This window comes from Dermacentor andersoni, chromosome 8 (genome assembly GCF_023375885.2).
Source record: "Dermacentor andersoni chromosome 8, qqDerAnde1_hic_scaffold, whole genome shotgun sequence".
In the NCBI taxonomy this organism is placed as follows: domain Eukaryota; kingdom Metazoa; phylum Arthropoda; class Arachnida; order Ixodida; family Ixodidae; genus Dermacentor; species Dermacentor andersoni.
In genome coordinates, this window is record NC_092821.1 from 88,704,811 (window position 1) to 88,724,840 (window position 20,030).

A 20,030-nucleotide genomic window follows, 5' to 3' on the forward strand; every position below is an offset into this window, starting at 1 on the left:
CCATGAAGAGGGTTAGGGCACTGGGAAGACGCAGCAAGGAACCCATCCGGTGGCAACAAGCAAAGTCCCATGTCTGTCGGTCACCAGTGACTAAGAAGCCAAAGTTAGAATTTTACTACATAGGTACGCATTCCAAAATCCTACATGCTCCGATAAGCCAAACGAAGCCAAATAAGAGAGTTAAATATTCATTTCTCAATTGTTGCTCACACATAAAAAATGTGCCAGCATCACATCGAGTGATTCTGCAATGACTGTCCCAATTATTAAAAGTAAAGCATTCAAAGTGAAAATAAAGTGTAGCCAGCCTGTACTCAAAGCATAAACTTCTGCTCAACACTCTGTGTCCCTTTTGCACAAGTTCCAGGAAAGAACTCAAAATCTCTTGCCTTTCAGAACTGTGCAGCAACTTTCGGTTGCACAAGGCTGGCGACAGTGCAAAAGAGAAAAAAAAAATGGCCCTGGCAGCAACCACAGCAGACAAGGCAGCTTACCTGAGACAAGAAGAGAGTTCCTGGGTGCAAACTCGGTTGCCTGCAGGACACAGTTGGCCATTCCATGGAGGTTCTGAAAAGCAAGAAACCCAAGGAAACTTCACTTTTTAACTGAAGTGCAATGGCAGGCAACACACTTGTCGGCCCCGTGCTTTTGGCCATCAAGTCTTTCTGCAACCAAAGCAACCATGTCACAAATCAAATGTTTATTTTAACATTGCATACACAACACTGAAGACCCAACAAAAAGAGCTAAGGACTGTACAAGAGTGCTGTGCCTTTCTGCCAAGCGGTGCTTACAGCATGTGAATACAAGCATGTGAATACAAGCATGTGAATATAAGACAACTTAAGAAAATAAACACAAGCACACAGATGAGATAATAAATGTGAAGCTACTATAAACACTCGTACATATGGGCACACTTTGTGACCAGTTTAGTAACAGTCAAGCTCTGGGATCTGCGTAACCAAGGATCAGCAACTTCAAGAAATGAGAAACTTTGTTGAATTCATGCACTATTCAGTGCACTTATTATACCAGCTCACCAGTATGCCTCGAGCACAGCCCTAAATTCTTTGGCACAAAATTGCACCTGTGCACCACAGTCGTCAAGTGTAGCCAGGTGCAGCGGTGGTGCAGCGGTGGTGCACTGGTGCTGCATGGCACCTTGCAAGACAATGCTTGGTGGTGTGATGTGCTGCCAACACAGCAGGCATTTCAGGAGAGGTCTAAAAGTGTCCAAAACGCTATATTTTTGCTAGTTGGGACTGCACATGGCACTTATGTCATCTGTAGTGATACATTTGCTACCTCTTGTTGGGACTTACAATTACTACACTGGCAGGCGGAGTAAGTAGTGCTTATGATGTTAGTACCATGGTATTCTTTCAAAAGTAGATGAAAACAGTGGAAGGGAACCTCTCACTGAGCGATTAGGTCAATTGAACGAGACAGCCTGCACCTCGGTGCTCAATTAAAAACCACGTGCAACATGCTGCACGAACACCCTCAGCACCACAGAGTATGTGTGCTTTACTGGCCGCACATGAAAATTTTTTTTTAAAAAAAGGTCACTGCCATGACACAGGCTAAACAATCGAAAATATTTTTTTAATTTTTTACTCCTACGCCTAATTCTACATAGTCCTAAATATTGTCATGCATAGTAATTCATTTACTTACTGCCTCTTTTAATTTATGGTGGACTGTCACCGTTATAAAGTTATCACTCCGTGCAAAGCACACCTACAGCATCAAAATTTCTTGGCCATTGTTTCTATTGCGAAGGAAGCGTGTCTCATCAGATTGTGCATGCATCACAAGTGCTTCTCGAATATTCTTCTAATATATGCATGAACATTCTCAAATATACCAAAGCACCAGCAAATAATCTGGAAATACAACGAGAGATGAATAGTGCACACACTTGATGTCTGGGATGAGATACAATGACTGATGACCATGTTTGCCTCTAGTGCTCCGATTAAAATGTTGCCTGCGCTTCCTGGCACAAGTTTGCCCAACAAGGGGTTAGGTTCTTAATTTGCACGTTTGGTAGCATTTGGTTTTCCACTGTCACTACAATGTGACAATACACAAACCCAACAACATGTACCCTGTAATCTACAGCACAAGAACACACAAGCAAGCCTCCACGATGACTCAAAACTCTTTTTTCTTGTGCCTCCTCGTTGAGAAATTATGCTAGTTCCGTGAAACTGCACCGTACAGAAGGATATGTGCACTTGCTAATGCTGTGATCAACAGCAATGTCACACGCTCTACATTTAACATCCCTTCATTATCTACTTTTTTCCAAAATGGCTCTTCCCAGTCCTGCCAACCAATCAGCCGAGCTCACCTCGCTGAGCAGTTCCCAGGTCACAACCTGGACTGCCTGGTCTCCAAGGCTGTGCACCACCGTTCCGTAGACGCGCAGCAGGGAAGCCATCCTGTCCAGGCACTCATTGGGGTCCTCCTGTTTTCCCAGCAGGCACCAGAACCAGGATAAATGTACTCTTTGAAAACATGTGCTTCAAGTGTTCTCATCAGCACAGATCAGATCAAACAGATGGATATAGCCTTTTAAAGCCCTTAGATGAGCTCCAATTCCATTTCCCGCCAAAACTTCTCTTTGGCTTTATGGATTTGACAGACTTGGCTCATAAAGTATATTCTAGAACTGCTAGAGAGAGGGAGAGGAGTTGACAAACTGAACACATAGAATTGTTTCTTAGTTACCACTGGACGCAACAGCTTGAAGTACGAGTCTATAACCATCAAGCTCGGGACTGCCTGTAGAGGAAGCTTTAGGAGGTATGGTTAGAGCCCTAAAATTCAATTATTATTTTGGCACCATTACTCATGGAAAGTGCTGCCTGTTAAGGGTTCAAGAGGATGGCCACGGCCAATTCAAAGGTGGCGAAGGGAGAAGAAACAAGTTTAACTCCCTCCATTATGCCAAACAAGCAAAACACCAGCAGGGATCTTAGTGGCCCCTTAATTTGCTGCCCCACAAGGTTGGTTAATGAAAAAACGTACTAGAAAGGTAACTGCATGCAAAATTAGATTCTACGCACACACTATAATTGTGAGGCCTTCTTGCAAAAATTCTGGGAGAGGAAGGAAAATGTGATCGTGGAGGAGATCAGTGACAAGACCAACACTACTGCCGTGCATTCTGCGTGCATCAGTACAAGCATTTGCAAGAAATAGGCGAACAGGGCGTTTCATTTATCACCTAAAGTTGAGTGAACCCAAACATCTTTGTTTCACCAGATTTGCCTGAAAGTTGCATACACCTGGAATTGCGCCCATCACATCAACCGTGCAGAGCCCCCAAACTGTTAACACGGCAAGATGCAGCAACATGTGTTTTGCAACTGCTCTCAGTGCGTGCTTCAGTGGAAGACACTAGCTTCTACATAGAGCTGGAGGGCATCAGAAGGTGAGCATTGTCAGAAGGTGCGAACATAAAACCTCGTTAATTCGACCCCTGTGAATTCAGGAAATCAGAGAATTCGGACTCGCTTTCTCTTCCCAGCAGATGTGTGCAGTATTTATCGAAATGAAACTCTCGTTAATTCAGACGCATTTGGCCACACACCGATTAATTCCGGTAACTCTCGGAGCTTGGCGAGTACGGAGCTCCACAAATTTTCAATGCGGAGCAGCAAAAGCGGCACTAGTATGCAACCGAAATAAAGCAGCAGAATCCACATTGCCATAGTCATCAGAATCATACATAAACAAGAATGCAGGAATACTTCGTGCCTATTTGTGCCTTTATACTATATTTTGCCTTTACTGCGACGCATACCACCGTGTTGATCGCGTGCCTTCAGAAATGCGTGGTCGCCGTCTATGATCACGTCGACAGTCACCACGGTTTTAGCCAGACTTCTTGCGGCAAAAGGTAGTTTCGTTTTTGACTCGATGCAGCCGCTGTGCACGCATTGTCACAAACACAGCAGAAGCTATCAAGGATGAACAGTGCTGGCAACATCGTGATGGACGGTTGATCTGTTGGTGACCATGCCACTGGCGAAAAAGTAATTGGGACGTGCGTGCGGTAGTGAAAAGCGTGTCTCAGATGAAGACGCATGCCGCGGCAGGCAATGCTGCGAAGGAAGTCCTGAGGCCTTCACCGATGTGACCGCCAATCAGTCACAAGATGGCGAGAATAGTAGCTTTAGCACTGCTTTTTTGCAAAATAGGAACAGCATTTGCTGATTCATTCAGTAAATAAAAGCGTGCTGACGTAGCATGCATGTTAATTGTTTTCTTTATACCCTCGGTAATTAGATGTTCAGTCAATTCGAATATATTTTTTGGTCCCATGAAATGCATATTAGATGTTTTGCTGTGTGTATAATATATATATATATATATATGTAGTCATGCGTGCTCTAGCTGATGTCAGCAGCACAAAATGTTGCCACCAGCGCTGCTGAGCACGTTTGTGTCTCTGGTGTTCCAATACTCCACAAACAGCAACACATTTAAAACAGGCTAAATCTCTCTAATGGTTGCACCAAGGTTCTCTGCTATAACTACTTACTCTTTTTTTTTTTTCATAAGTACTTTCTCTGCTGCCAAAGCAGGCAGTTTGGGAAAAAACATTTCTAGGTACAGTAAGGTCTAATGTCGGATATTAAAGAGAAAAATAGCTTCAGCTGTATCAATGCATTCCAGTTTGACATTACAAAAAAATACACTCGTACCATGAGAGCCGATTTGGTGAGCTACGAAAGGCGCAAGAACAAAAGACACATGGTGACGTCACCTGGAAATTCCGCGGAAGCTCACCATGACAGAATGAATTTTAATGGCATCCGCTCAGGCCTAGTTAAATTTACATTGGTAAACAACATTGTATTCTAAAAAAGTCAAAGACTGAATTTGGGGGAGTTTCAAGAACTTTCACTGCCGCCGCAATGACCAAGACTGGCCAAAATGCTTTGAAATCCACGTCAAACTGACGTCATGAACGTGACACTGGTACACTGGCTCGGGGTTTTCAGTGCAAAGTTTAAAAAAAAAGAAACATTCCTCTTCATTTTCTTTCCTTGTAATCAACCTCCTGCTGTAAAATTAACGAAAAATAGAGCTTAGAAAGTCTGCTTTATCAATCTCAATTGATCTAGTGCTTCTCTTTAGTGCAGAATGCCTAAACAGCAATAAAGCCAACATAACTGTAATACTTGACCATTATCAGAGCAGAATGGCTGATGTGAGCCATCAGACATACAATTACAAAGAATTTTTGCCCGCAAACCTTCATGCCATATCTCAGCTATAATCAATGGCAGAATACACTACTACATGCACATTCCTTTAACAGTGCGCCAGATTGCACATGGGATGGCAGAGAGGGCAAGGTGGATGGGGGGGCAGCAAGCTGCAAGCTTGGTACTCAGGGTCCCATCACCAGACGTAAGTCAAGTGCATTAACTGTGCACCACTTGAAGAAAAGAGGAAGGAGAGGATTGGGGGAATCATGCACTCACGCACAAAAAGGCAGGGCGGGGCTGCCGGTACGTCATCTTGAACTTGCGCTAGGATAACACAAGAGGCATTTTGCAAGGGGTCATGTGCACAGATCAGCATGCAGAGAACGGCGCATTGGGTACATGCAAATAGGCATCCCTGTGTGAGGAAAAGAAAACAGAATAAGCACAACGCAAATGCACTTCTCTTCCCTCCTGCTACAGGCAAGCACAAAGCGCAGTGTCATGCAGGTAATGGCGGCGGTGTTTTATTTGACCCAGGCTAAAATTTCTGAAAATTCGGCTCTCCTGGGATTAACTTTCTCAGAGGGTATGACTGACACAGCTAAGTTTTCAAGACATAGTTGGCAAGCAAAGATTGTAGTTAAAGACCACCACAAACATTAAAGTAAAGGACAAGTGTGAAAAGAACTCTCTGTTCTTTTTGCCTACACTATGCCCAATTGTACACAAACATTCAGCTTGTTTGCAAACCTTGAGCAATTTCACTGTCAATACTGCACCTGAGCAAGAACTGGAGTGCGTACTATAACACTGGCATCCAAGTGATGCAGCGTCGTTGACACCTTTAGAAAGCATCGCAGTGTTAATTCTAACAGACTCTGTGCCATAAATTCGCACATAGGGTGAGCTGAAAGCTACAGCAAGCACGGCAGAACGTTAGCCTTTCACCAAGGTAAGAAAAAGTAGCACAAGCCATTACAGCATGCATGAAGGCATGATGCGTGCAGCTTCACAAACAGGTAAGCATTACACGAGAAGAATGTTTAGCGACGAACTCTTGAAAACTCATCTGGCATCTAACTGTCTCGCAACATTCCCTCTTCAATGCTCAGCACCATATTGCAAACAATGGCACAATGCTTTGCTCAGCCCAAGCTTGCTGAAGCACCTATTTGAAAAAAAATAAAAATAATGTTTCCAGCATGCTTTTCATGTAGTGTTGTTCAAAATATTATTCAAGGCTAATCAAATTACAGATAGCATTAAATAGTGCAATGGTGATTTAGCAGTAAACGCAAATTAAATGCATTAGTACTGCGTCGCACCTATTTGAAGTATCGGATCCATGATTAAAACCCCGTTCCCCACATTGCAAAGTGGGGAACAACGAAGTGTTGCTCAGAAGCTCATTCAACACCCATATTGCCTCTTCAAGGAGCAAAGTGCAACTGAAGATGGTTCAGAGGAGACCACCGTCAGTTGCATTATACAGTACTTATACAGTGACTTTGAACATTAAAAAATGCAGCTACTTTATCAATTATAAGAAAAAAGCTCGGATCAGAATTTAATTACACTATAAATAACGCCACACTTAACACTGTGAAAGAGTACAGGTACCTTGGCTTAACACTGACACACGACTTCAGATGGGAGCGCCATGTTAACAATGTTACCTCGACTACACGAAAAAAGTTGCTTTTTCTACAAAGACGTCTCAGACTAACACCCCCCAAACACAAAACTACTAGCATATAACCCATTTGTTAGATTAGTATTAGAGTATACTAATGTTCTTTGGTTTCTTTTCACCAAAGAACTCATTAACAAACTAGAAGCAGTTGAAAGGAAGGCACTAAGATGTATTTAAAATAAATACAGAATAATAGACTCACCCACAGAATCGTTAAAACTGGCCGGCATCCTCACCTTACAAAACCAAGCCAAGTTTGTCCGATAAAAAATTATGTACCAACTTATTCATAACGAATTAAAGATAGACAGTCCCAAATACTTATTTAAAACACAAACACGACCCACCCGACATAAACACTCACTATCACTAACGAACGCCCAGTTCATACAGAAAGTCATAAGCATTCGTTTTTTTCTTTAATAACACGTGAATGGAATAAGCTGGACCCTACTATTACAAACAGCCCAACTTTATCTACTTTTTTAGCATTAGTCGAAAATTAATTGCATGCTTCATAATTATGACCTACTTGAGTTACCATTTATTTCTGTGTCATTTTATTTTATTTCATTATGCTGTATACATAACCCCTTTTATTTACTGACACCTGAAATGTATGTCATACATTATTACCTCTTGGGTAAACCTAACTTTTATACATTTTATTACTTTGTCATTACTGATTACCACTATTTATGCAAACTGCTTACCTCTTTTTCTGTTGTTCATTCTTAAGTCTATTGCCTTGTGTTAATTTGTAACTACTGCCTACCATCATTGCTAATTGTCAGCCTTTCTCATTACGTGTTGTTATATATAAATTAGCTGTCATGTATTATCTCGTAATTAATGTCTGCCACTGTGTTCACCTTTGCCAACTGTCTACCTTTTTGATTACCTCTTGTTTTTCGTAACACTATTATATAATGTATTGCTCTATTACTTCTGCACACCATATTATTTGCCTTTGCTAATTGCCTATTTATTGTGTGTAATCTATATATTGTGCTAATTATTATTGTTATATTGTAAGATAACTATGTACATGTAGTTACATGTACATGTAGCAAGTAAGCTGGGCTTATTTGCTACAGCAAAACGTATGCTTACTTCCTCTCAAAAAGTCAGAAAATAAATAATATAAGAAACCGTAAGCCACTGCAACTAGAGCTATGAACAGATGTGAGCATTTCTAGTGAGAACCGTGCTTCGCTCACATTGGCAAGATCCTCGGCATAGGCCTCCAGGTCCTCGACAAACTGCCCCAGCAGAGTGGCACAGAAGTTTGGATCGGCGGCCCAGAAGGGACCAAGCTGCTCCAGAGCCTCGCCCGTGCGCCGAGCCAGGGATTCCGACGGGGCGTCAATGTGCCACCCAACAAGGATGTCAACGGCGTCGTGGAAGTAAGACGCAGCAAAGGCCTCAGGGTCCTGTTCCGCGGCCCACAGAGACAGCGCGCATGCCGAGAGCAGCAGCTCGCAGTCCTCAGCTGACTCGAGCATAGACTGGGCACGACCCATCATCGTCTGCGTAACGAAAAACAAAAGTATCACTGACTGGCAGCTCCCGTTTACAATTTTTCAGTTTTAGCCCCCACCTAGCCCGTTGTCACATTTTTCATATCCTCAATTTGACACCGCCAAACTCTGATTTAAGCACGAGAAAGTTAACACAACAGCCACAGTAGCATTTCTCTATATGCTGGAACCACTTGTGGATAGCTCAAGAAACCAATTACAAAGAATGAATAAATAATTATTTTCTTACTAAAACAGATTTCCTTTTCTTTTTGCAAATATACCATGTTTATCGCACAATGATCCCACTTCTTTATGTGGAAAATTGATGCGAAGTTTGGCAGTGTGATAATAGTGTGGAACAAATTTTCCCCGCATCATTAGAAAAAAATTGCCAAATGGGTGTGCCAAATATGGGTGCCAAATATGGATGCCAAATATGGGTGTGCAAGCGTTATGCGATTAAATACGTAAATACTGTACTCTCCATGGCCGAAACAAAAAGCAAACTAGTTATTCTAATTTTTGCTTCAAGTGGAACGACGTTTGGGCTTTTGTAGGGTCAAGAACTTATATTTAAGTCAGATGGTCAGTTGAAATCATTCTCCAATAAGACATGTTCAAAATTCAGCAACAAATGTGTATGCATGCAAATAACTTCACAACTTTCAGTCATTATAAACTTCAGTGACATCCTGCCATCATAAAATCTTCTTGCAACTTATTGATAGTACAGTGTCTCAGTGTTACACTTTTCGAGGCCTCAGAGTTAAGGGGAGACGCGGGTCTTGAAATGACAAAAAATCGCAAAAAAGTCGATTTTCGGAAAAGTGCGTTTTCGCTACGTTTATACATTCAAGAATCCCTCCGCGAAATCTAGAACCTAAATTTAATCGGAAAATAATAAAAAAACACTTATACGGGCCACGGTGGCCGCGGAATTAGCAAAAAATCGCCAAAAATGTTCGAACTTCGCGCCGTCGTCATTTGCGAACGCGTTGGCCGGCGGGCGCCATTTTGAGCTTGTTTGGAAGCTGCTTTCTTTGTGCGTATTTTGCGTCGGTTCAAAATGGCGTAGGTGAGGAGGAACAGACGCTATCGCGTCATTTCTGAAGGATGCGCCCGTGCCGCTGATTGGCCAAAGCACGCACGCCCCCCGCGCGCCTCGCTCCTATTGGTCCGGCGCCGTTTGAGTGCCGATTCCCGCGTTCCCGACAGGCTGGTCGCTCTCGTGCGCGCTGCGTGCTTGTCTCTGTGGTTTCATCGCGCCGCTCGCTTCTCGACAACGTTCGATGAAGTGTCTTTTTCGCTGCCTGAATGGCTGGAGGAGATCGTCATCTGAAGACTACTACGCGTCAAGCGTTCGGCAAGGCGCGATGGCGGCCGTGGAATGCGCGATAGAAGACGGATAAGCTTGTCGTGTACCCGGAGTTGCCGGCTGCTGGTCTGCCTGAAGATTCTGCCGGATCGAGTTCCGAGCTGCAATCCAGTACGTCTAGCATCAACACTTCGTCCACCCACGCCTCGCGTGTTGGCGCAGACCGTGTAGATACCGTTTTCTTCACGACCGAAGAAAGAAGCAAGCGCGCAGCGATCGCCGATAAGGCGAAAACGCGCCCGGCGTCGCAGTCTGCAACGGAGCGAAAGTTGGAGCTGCTGGGTGTTGACACGAAAGAGGACGTCAGCGACAGCGGAACGGAACTTGCGATCGTGGATTTATCCGTGGTGCAATACTTTTTTGGACTTATGCCGTGTCCCGTGTGCGCCAAGAAACAATGATGCTTTCGAAGGACCCCGCCAAGGAGTACGGGCTCTGTGCCAAGCTTGTGCTGGAGTGCTCCACGTGTGGCATGCGCGAAAGGATCGTCGGAGGTTCACATGTCCAACAAGGATCACAAAAACAGAAATGCTTTGATAAACAAGCTTGCAAAGAGGCACAAGCCACCAACAGACTCTGCCTACAGTCTTGGGCATTTATAGGTATAGGTGTGACCTTTTGCTGAATGCACAATTGTGAGAGTGTGCAAGAGATATAAATTTTTTTTACAATTTAAATTCTGGGATTTTACGTTCCAAAACCGTGATTTGATTGTGGACCAATTTTGACCACTTGGAAAGCGCTACAACACAAGCACATGAAGTTTCTTGCATTTCAGCTCCATTGAAATGTGGCGACCACCACTGGGATTTAATCCCAATTTTTTGTTGTAGCCGTAAACTTTGTGGAAAGGACATATTTTGTTGTGGCCATGAACTCTGCACAACTTTATTTGCATAGGGATGCCATTTGTGTGCCTTCTGTTCAACAAGGAACTAAAATAGAAATGTGAAGCTCATGGTGCTAGCTTTCTGGCATTGCTTTCAATGACTATGCATGATTTTGCAACCAATATCTCAATGTTATTTTTGCAAAATGGCCATATATATGTCATGAACTTGTTGCTGAAAGACAGGGCTACATGGTGGTGCAATTAATATTGCCATATTGTTAGCCCATTAAAAGTTACAGTGAACTGAAAGTTCAAACTCATTTTTCTCAGCTTCATTTTTTTGGACACCGCACACTGCCTTACGGGGGATCTTCATATGTTCTTTCGAAGTACCAGCAAAATGTTTGGTATCAATATATTTGTGTCGAATGGATCTAGCCGGTGATGCTATTTATTTATTTCTAAAGCTGCCGGCTAAATTTTAATTGCCACTAAATACAAACGAAAATTAGCAGAAATATTTGAATTATGTTTACATCTGTTATTTTTGCATTATAATTGCACTGAGAACAATAAAAATAGCATCACCGGCTAGAGCTACTCTCTGGCGTTCTGGCCATATACTTTGTTTTTCCTTTTGACAAAATTAAGTTTTTGAAAAGTCCCGTAAGAAATTGATTGAATTTCTGTATTAAAAACTTTGCATCATTTGTTCTAATGAAGATATACAACATCTAATTATATATTTGCAATCAGCAGAAAGAACTGAACAATACTGTTAAATATCATCCCGTTCACACTAAAATTAACAAAATTGGTTTTAAGACCCACATCTCCCCTTAAGACAAAAACAAGGGAATTAAAAGGAGAGCCCTCTAACCTGCAGAACCTCAGCAGCAACTTGGGGATTCCCTTTCAGCACCTGCAATTGAAAAACAAAAACTGTGTGAGTTCGTGAAACGACTTTGTTTTGAACAGAGAGAAAAGCAAGAGAACAGCTAAGCACACATTTAACACTAAAAGAAAATGTGCCCACCGTGCATCAAATTGCCACCAACCCTATCACGGAGAGCATCTTCACCTATCTGCTCAGATGAGTGTCTTGCATATTGCATAGCACCATTGGAAGCATACTGTACGCTTTTAATAGGCCCTAACTAGAGGTGTGCAAATATTAAAAAATTTTCGAATATTCGATTGGATAAGAATATTCGAAACAAATCGAACATATTTCTGGCTGTGCGGGAGCAAACATGATTCTTAGCGCTTATTTCTGTCTAATCTAAGAAAGTGTCTCCGATTTTGTACTGTATTTTGCGAAAATTTCATGCTGCTGGAGAAATTTAGCCTGCAAATAACGCTTAGCCGCTTGACGTCTGAGCTGTGCAGAAAAGCCAGCGTCTCAGTAGCAAGGGGCATGGGTTTGCGAACAGCGAGGGTGCACTCTTTTGCAGCTCCCAGCCGCAATCCTGGGGTTATTGCTTGACAGCAAATGCAATGAGTGACGACTGGTACAGGGTCAAATGCCTCTGAGTTTGCGGGAAATTGATGTGGTGTGGTACAATAAGGCACAGGTTGGCGAGAACAGACAACTAGCAGAAATTATTTAATTTTCCAAACCTAACATGGGCCAAATACATAATCCTTTAGTATATCGACTTACTAGTTTAATTTTTTACCAATGACAACGTAATTGCAATGCGCCAACATGATAAAAATAAACCAACTTGCATATGCACATCATTATTTGATATTCGATGTTAAGTATTTGTATTCCATCTGTATTCAAAATTTTGAATTCGCACACCCTGAACAGTAACCCAAACATGCCACTGCTCTATATATGGACTCTTTGAGAACGATCGGTCCAAGTGCACATCACTCGCAGAAACGAAAGCTGCCAACAGTTGCTGCTTTTAGCTCAACAAGATGCGCACCACACACGTGCATGGCCGAGTATCGTGAACGCACAAAGACCAGCTCACTGCACAGATGCTCCCACAAAAGGCAAGTGCAGTTTGCCAACAAGCATGCACACACACAGCAAGTGGCCTGGCACAATGACAGCATACACCTAGTAGGCACCTCGCTGCACTAAAACACAAGGGATGATCACAAAACAGCAGCGAGTACCGTGTTCCAATGAAGTGGCACTTATTCTCACTCAATAGATCCCTATACAAACACACAGGCACCAAAAAAAGCAAAAAAAGCTTGGCAAGTTGTCCACTAGGGTCTCGAGGTCCAGGACCTTCCTTAAGCAAAATAAATGAAAATTCTAATGAAAAGTTTAAAATGTTATGCGAGTACTAGTAGGCTGCCTGATATGCACTTGCACAGAGTCACTTCTTGTTAACAGTGCTCATTTTGATGAGTGCGGCGCAAAAATATGAAGGTCGAAAGCAAAGGAAATAACCCACTACATCGGAGGTGACTTCACTGAAGCCTACAATATCAACACAGATGACACACGTTAGCCATGCATAAATTGCCCCATCAGAGAAAGAGATATGTTCTCAGCAGCTACTGCTACAGTGGTCTCACATGGTCACCTCTTGCAGTAGTGTTCGGTGTGCCGATCAGAAACAGTGCTTGTATTTTACCATTGCAGTAATACAATCAACGTCCATTTTTCGGACTTCCTAGGGGCGGCGAAAATGTCCGAAAAAAAAAAACGAATGCATGCTTTTTTCTGCCCCCAACGACTCAAATCACCACCCACACGTCCCAAATAGCTTTGAAGGCCTGCCAGAACACTTATTAGGCGTATAAGTGCTCGCACTGTGATAGGAGACGGCGGGCGCACGCGTGTGTAATTACGGAATACATACCTACTGTGTCTCGTGACAATTGCCCCTTCCCACTCTTCGCATGCTTCACCGCAATACTTCGCGTGTGCTTTACTGCGCAACAGTGCTGCATTGAGGCGAAGTGAACTTTTGAAATGCGGCATTATGCAACGCCTCATGCTTCCAGAGCTTCCAAGACACTGGCGATTATTACAAAGGCGGAGTCGGCGCCATTGCTAAAAGCGGCGAATTGTTTCAATGGAAAACACAGGCCCGACCGGAAAGAAACTTGGCAGCGAATGTCGAAGTAGCCAGGCCTAGCACTGCCGCGGTGGTGGCTCGCCTGCCAGTGCATCTGCGTGCGAAAGCGCCGGTTAGAGGCGGCAAGATAATTTAGATGGAGGCGGTGGTGGATACAATTAATGCTGTTTCGGACCCTCGGTCATAGCAACAAGTTCGGAAAATCGGATTGCCAAGGTTTTTTGCATCAGAAATTTCAGACGTTCTTATACATTGACTATGGGGTACGTGGCGGCACCGCGAAGGCGTCCGAATTGTCGGGAATGTACGAAAAATCGGTCGTTGTCTGTACATCCTTCAGAATTTTTCAAAAGACTGCAGGCATTATATAGATGGGGCAGAATATTTAAGTGCTAGAACATTTACTGAGATTATGCATGCTTGCTAGCACGCCGAGTTGTTAATGCCTACTGCCTTGAAAAGCAGAAAGCAAGATTTTTATGGAGGTTGCATTTCCTTTCTAAGAAAATGCGATCTTCTAAGTGTCTTTGTTTGTGCTATAAGGAGAGTTCTGAAAAAGAACCCACACAATTATGAACACTCAACAATCAACATCTAGAAAGTTTTCTTCTGCATAAAGAGAAGGCTATGAAGGGGGGACATAGATTCTAAAGCAATCTTCTTATTTTTGAACCAAATTTGATAGAAGTTGATATGCTTGTTTATTTCTTCTTCCAATTCTAAAAATGCATTATTTTTTCTGCAAGTTCATTACTGCAGGAGATCATTAAAAAAAGCTCTCTTTTTTATAACGATGGACAAATACCCACTGCACAAGAATATACAAATGGCACATGAATCAATACTAGAAATCATAAGACACAATGAAGGAAGGACTTTCATGATTGGATCATTATTTCTTATTTTACAGCAGACTGAACTGCAGTATTTTGAACATGTCTATGCAGCTGTCACACAAGACAAATATAAAAATTTTTAAAAAGAAACATTTTTTTTTTAATGTGCTCCCAACATCTACCTTCATGTTCCAAAAATTTATTCTTCTAAGTGTGATGGGTACTGACATTACAGTAAAAGGGTTGCTGGATGTGCAAAATTATTTTGAGAAAATGAAGAAAACAAACAAATCATTTGCCCTATAGTTTTAAAATTATATATTATAGTTGAAATATCGACACAAGAGATAAGCAACATGGCAGATAAAGAGAATAATAGATGCAGATTCTGAAAGTGCAATTTTCTAAAAATGATTTCTTGGTAATTTTTAGTTAAAGACTCCCCTTGTAAGGGGAGGAGCTGGTCTTTGAGAGGAAAAAAATAACAAAATAACTATTTTTCAATTCTGTTATTTCCATAATCTAAATTTCGCGACTCAATGCCAGGAAAAGAAATTGCTCAAAATGCTGCATCGTCGAGCAAAAAAAAAAGAATGCCATGTGTGTATCGAGATGCTTAGTTTTGCCCAATAAAGAGTAAAAAATGGTCAATTTTTCACCGTGTGCCATTCCCAACCAACTAGCCAAACAGCAAACACTCTTGAACTTCAAGACAGTCTGCCCCCCTCCCCCCTCTCTAACGAAAATCCCTGCACATGGTTATGGAGCCAGTACTTCTGGTGTCAGAAAAATGGTTATTATCTGGGCCTTGTTGGCATGACAGCATACTAATATGGCGAGCGGTGCAAACAGAGGGCCAAGAACAAGGTGCTGTCCTTTTGTAGTCTCTGACATGTGTTTACATTGTTTACTGTATTTTGTGGTGCTTGTTATCTCCCCAGCTTATAGCACTCGTGCCCTAACAATGCACCCTTTGAAATGAATGCCCGCCATCTTGCCAGACTTTTTATCTTGGTCGAAAACGATACTGCGTAATGCTACATCTCTAGAGGAGTTTCCGCAAGCTCTCTCAAAATCTTTCAAAGAAACCTTGGGCCCACATATGACAGCTTTAAACACTAGCATATTAAGAGAATAATGGTCCGTTTGTTTTTCTTTCTAGAACAAAGCTTTCTTTACAAGCCTTGCTGACCGTGGCTGCTGCTGCCATGCTGAACAGAGCATGTGCATGCAAAAGCACATTTGCACGCACCGGTTTCTATTAAACAAGATATGCAGGAATGAAAACGGCGAATAATAGTAAACCCTATCACTTTCTTTCACATGTTACTTCTCAATGTGTACACCTCTCTAGAAACATCGCACATCGCATTCATACTTGCGACAACACTGGGTATACATTCTGACACTGTGTATTGGCATGATATTTTTTTTGCTTTTTGGCATACCTTGCAAGCAGTGCTGTACACAAACACTGCACGACATTAAAGTTGTGGTCTGTACAGCGCACAAACATAAACATTGCATGAGATTACGCAGTGCATAGGATGACAATAAAGACAGCTGAATGCATCACATTTAGCCTTATATGTAGCATTTAAACAACAGCTTCACAAAAGCTTCCCTTCAAGGTTCAAACATGTGCGTTGGATCCTCGCAACTTTTTACAATATTCACTTTAGAAAACAACACAGACGCAAGCATAGCTGAAATACAGGAACAAGAAAGTAACCATGCTTTGTACCAAAGTATTACTGTAGCCTCACCTCCAACAATGCTTTCAGCAGGCAGATACGGGACTCATCCGGGATGCTTGTGTCATATACATTTAGTAGCCAGTCCACAAACCTGCATGTGGACAAAATGCAAACAAAACTCACTCCAAATTTTTGTTTGCAGCACACATACTTTTTTACAATAGTGTGTTTTAGCAATCTCACATGCAAACGTACTAACCTTACGACAATGAAAAATTACTATGACTAAAGCTTGAATTCACTAAGAACTGGTGAAGAATAAAAAAAATGTTACCTTTAATTTATTATATTCTAAGAATGCATTAGCTTTCTTTTGTGAGGAATGCTGTGAACAGACGTTTATCTCTCTAGTTGCTCAATAGTTGGCCAAAAAGAAATGGAGACATTCACTAACACTTCTTTTAATGTCAACAATGCTGGACCCTGTTCTTTTTTTCCTTTGTATTCAACTGCACCAAGCTGTTATAACAACCAGCATAAGAGACAGTTCTGTCATCAAGGCATGTATTGCAAAACACACATTTCCTTCTTGCAGGAGTTTTTAACGTATGACATGTACAGCATAGATGAAACAAGCACTTGACAGTGTTACCTCTCTTCCAAAAGAGTGACTACAAACACTGACTTATTTATCCCTCCACCTACTGCTATCTCTTGCTACATCTAACACATGCAATATCTTGAAATGCTGTCTTCCATACAGCAGTCACCACAGCGATATCTATAGCTCTGCCAACTCATCTGTGCTGCTCTGGTTATCTCAAAGAGCTTATCTCTCAGTTAAGTTCCTACAACTCTATGCAACCCCTATTGCATACTACATCAGGTCGCTGACATTCGAACTTGATGAACCCTACAGTGGCGCCAGGTCACCTACGGACTAATATCGTTCACATTATTCATCTAAAGCCACACATCCCAGCCCTTGGACCCTCATCAGACCTGTTGTTCATGCCCTTACCAAAAGTACTGAAGGCTAAGGCATTTGGTCAGCTTACACCAAGAGAGATGATGTAAATGTTTTGAAGTGCCATCATGGCAACTGTTTTGCCTAGGTGGCTTGTTTTATCTTGTATGAGTAAATAGTTGTGAACAATGTTTTCCCGCAACAATATACCACATATTTTATGCACAGCCCTGCCCCACCCTTAACCAGTGCTCTATGTGGGATTTGTAAGGTACCCTAATTAAAATGAATAAGTAAATAAATGAAACAATCACCTCGTTAAGTAAAACTATAGAATTGAGAATCAAGATATCCTTTTAATGAACATTTCGGGCACAGAAGAGACTGATCCAAAAAAGATGGTGAACAACAATGAAGTTCTCCATTGTTCTGTCTTCGTTGCGGTGGCTCTTCAGTGCCCAACATGTTCAATTCCGAAGACCACTAGCTAGCCCAACGCCATGTCATTTTAGCTGTTAATGATTGAGGCAGTGCAACATGAACAGGGGCCCCTCCTGCATCCAATTAAGTGGTTACAGGTGTGTCTCCAGAAGGGCACAGGCACGTCAAGGTCCACTCACTCCTTGGCCCTCTCGCCGAGCAAGGTGCCATAGGCAGACAGACAGGCGGCCAGCTCGTTGCGAGCATCGTGGGGCAGCCGGGTACGCTTCAGGGCCTCCTCGAGCACACGGCGCAGGTAGCTCTGGTGCTTGGCCACCCAGGCTGGGGTCAGGCGCTCGCGGGCCTCCCGCAGCGCCCATGCCGGAACCTCGCTGTACACGTGACCCAGGGCGCCCCACAGGTCGTCGTCCCCTGGGGCACACGGTGACGGAAACAAGTCAGCATATATACAGGAACGGATAAAAAAATGTTACGTCGTGGTCATTTTTATTATCGTAAGAGACCCGGACAGCTTGCTGTGGAAAGCCACATCTTGAATGAAGAGAGGCACACTCCATTTCTGAAGAATAATCTGTCAATGTAATACTAAGCGAGTATCACTGTACAGATGTACATTCTCCAACTCCCTTATTACACAAAAGCACGTACAGCGGAGAGCAAGTCCAGCAATCATGGCATCAGCAAAAAAATTTGAACTTCTTGTAGCACAGCCTTGCAACGTGGAATTATCTTAATGCATGACATAGGTTGAATGGGCACACATAGCCTGCAACACTTGATTACAGCCTTCACACCTAGGCTGCGACGTATTTTTTATTTCACGGCACCTGCTGTGTCAATGTTTTTGCTCTTGACTGTACAAAGTTACGTCTTGCACAAACACCAAAGGATTTCGTGAAACGACCAGCTTTATTGAAGGTGCACTGTCCTTAGTTCATTAAGGCAAAAGAAAAATCTACTATAAACATTTTTTTATATGGTAATTGAATTGTGAGAGCTTCATATCAGAACAAAGACATACAAAACTTACACAGGCCAAGTTAGCCTTCTGATGGCAATATTAGCACATCAATGGCAATTACTCTTTGACAGGGAGACGTTTTTACTATCAAGTGTGTATGATATATGACTACAACAAGTAACAGGGAAAAGCATTGGTGTTGGATTCCGAGATCCATGCTGTGCCAATATTTCCACTGATACAGATGGACATATTTTACTAATAGATGCAGGCATGCAAGACCAAACCATTCACCATTTGTTTCAATGGCAGTTGAAACATTCAATATACAGTAGACTTAAATGGAACTTGAAGAGACAGAATAATGTGTCCCATTTATTCAAAGTTTCATTTAAGCAAAGCACGTAGAAATCAACAAGAATAGCTCTATTTAAAAAGTGTCCGAGTTTTTACTGTGGTGAAAAAAGAAGGCTTTACTGCAATTCTGCTTCTCATATTGAATCCTACTGTTGTGCAAAGGTGGTGTTCATGTGCGAAAGAATTCCCAATAACTCGATACAGTTCTCGCATTCAAAATAACGGTGCAGACTTGCAACTACATCTCTTGCCGTCTGGTCCGAAGACAGTAACATTCACTGGAACATCAATATCTGTATCTTCATCAACAGAATCATAGTCTTCTGCACCAACTTTACTGATACAACTTTCAACTGTCTCCACAGAGCAGGTAACAAAGGAACCATCTGAGGCCTCTGACCCCATGCTGCGTGGACGAAGCAGTAGTGGCAAGATCCTAAGTACCCCGTAGTGCTCTTTTCCTCATCAGGGATCATTACTTGCACAGTAGAGTACTTACGACCTCATGGCAGAAACGCTGCTGCAATACTGACAACCTTCAATTTGCATTAACTTTCCCACAGTTGCCAGATGGATTATATTTTCATTATCTATAGCATAAAATTTGACATGTTTGTCTGATTTTTCCTGTTCCATAAGGTGATGAGGTAGCTGGTAGTTCTGTATAATTAGAGTTCACAGAAAGTTGTGTTTCATGTAACCCATGTTTGCCAACATTGTGCCTATGGGCGGGCTACCGAAGTTAATATCACTGTTCCTTTATCCGGCATTTCTATTTAAGCGAGTTTTGTCTATCTGGAGTCCATTGTAACAGGCAATCTCTTCTGCGATAACAGTATAGTTCTTGCATCCGTATCCTGTTGCATGCTTTCTTTGGTGATGCTTTCGTCAGAATTTTATGACCTATAGTGAGATGGGACCTGCCTTGGTTCCAGATTAAGGATTACCCTACTTTTATTGTGTAGTGAAATACAAAAAATTTAATACTAATTGTCTATTAAAGATTTGCTGACTGTTTGTAAAGATGCTGTAGACGGGCATTCTGTTCCATAGTCGCAGCGAGAATG

General features: G+C 42.3%; 1 protein-coding gene across 2 annotated transcripts in view; it reads right to left on the reverse strand.

Annotated features, from left to right (window-relative positions):
- nonC (serine/threonine-protein kinase Smg1) overlaps positions 1-20,030 on the reverse strand; it is a 130,767-nt gene that overhangs the window by 104,046 nt on the left and 6,691 nt on the right. Inside the window, exons 2-8 of one of the 2 annotated variants that reach the window (XM_055069803.2) lie at positions 17,825-18,056; positions 16,307-16,388; positions 11,535-11,576; positions 8,145-8,453; positions 5,508-5,555; positions 2,360-2,476; positions 495-567 (exon numbers count right to left, since the gene is read on the reverse strand). In XM_055069803.2, coding sequence (XP_054925778.1) covers positions 495-567; positions 2,360-2,476; positions 5,508-5,555; positions 8,145-8,453; positions 11,535-11,576; positions 16,307-16,388; positions 17,825-18,056 — 903 coding nt within the window. The remainder of the gene's footprint in view (positions 1-494; positions 568-2,359; positions 2,477-5,507; positions 5,556-8,144; positions 8,454-11,534; positions 11,577-16,306; positions 16,389-17,824; positions 18,057-20,030) is intronic. The other variant, XM_055069804.2, reaches the window with a different exon arrangement.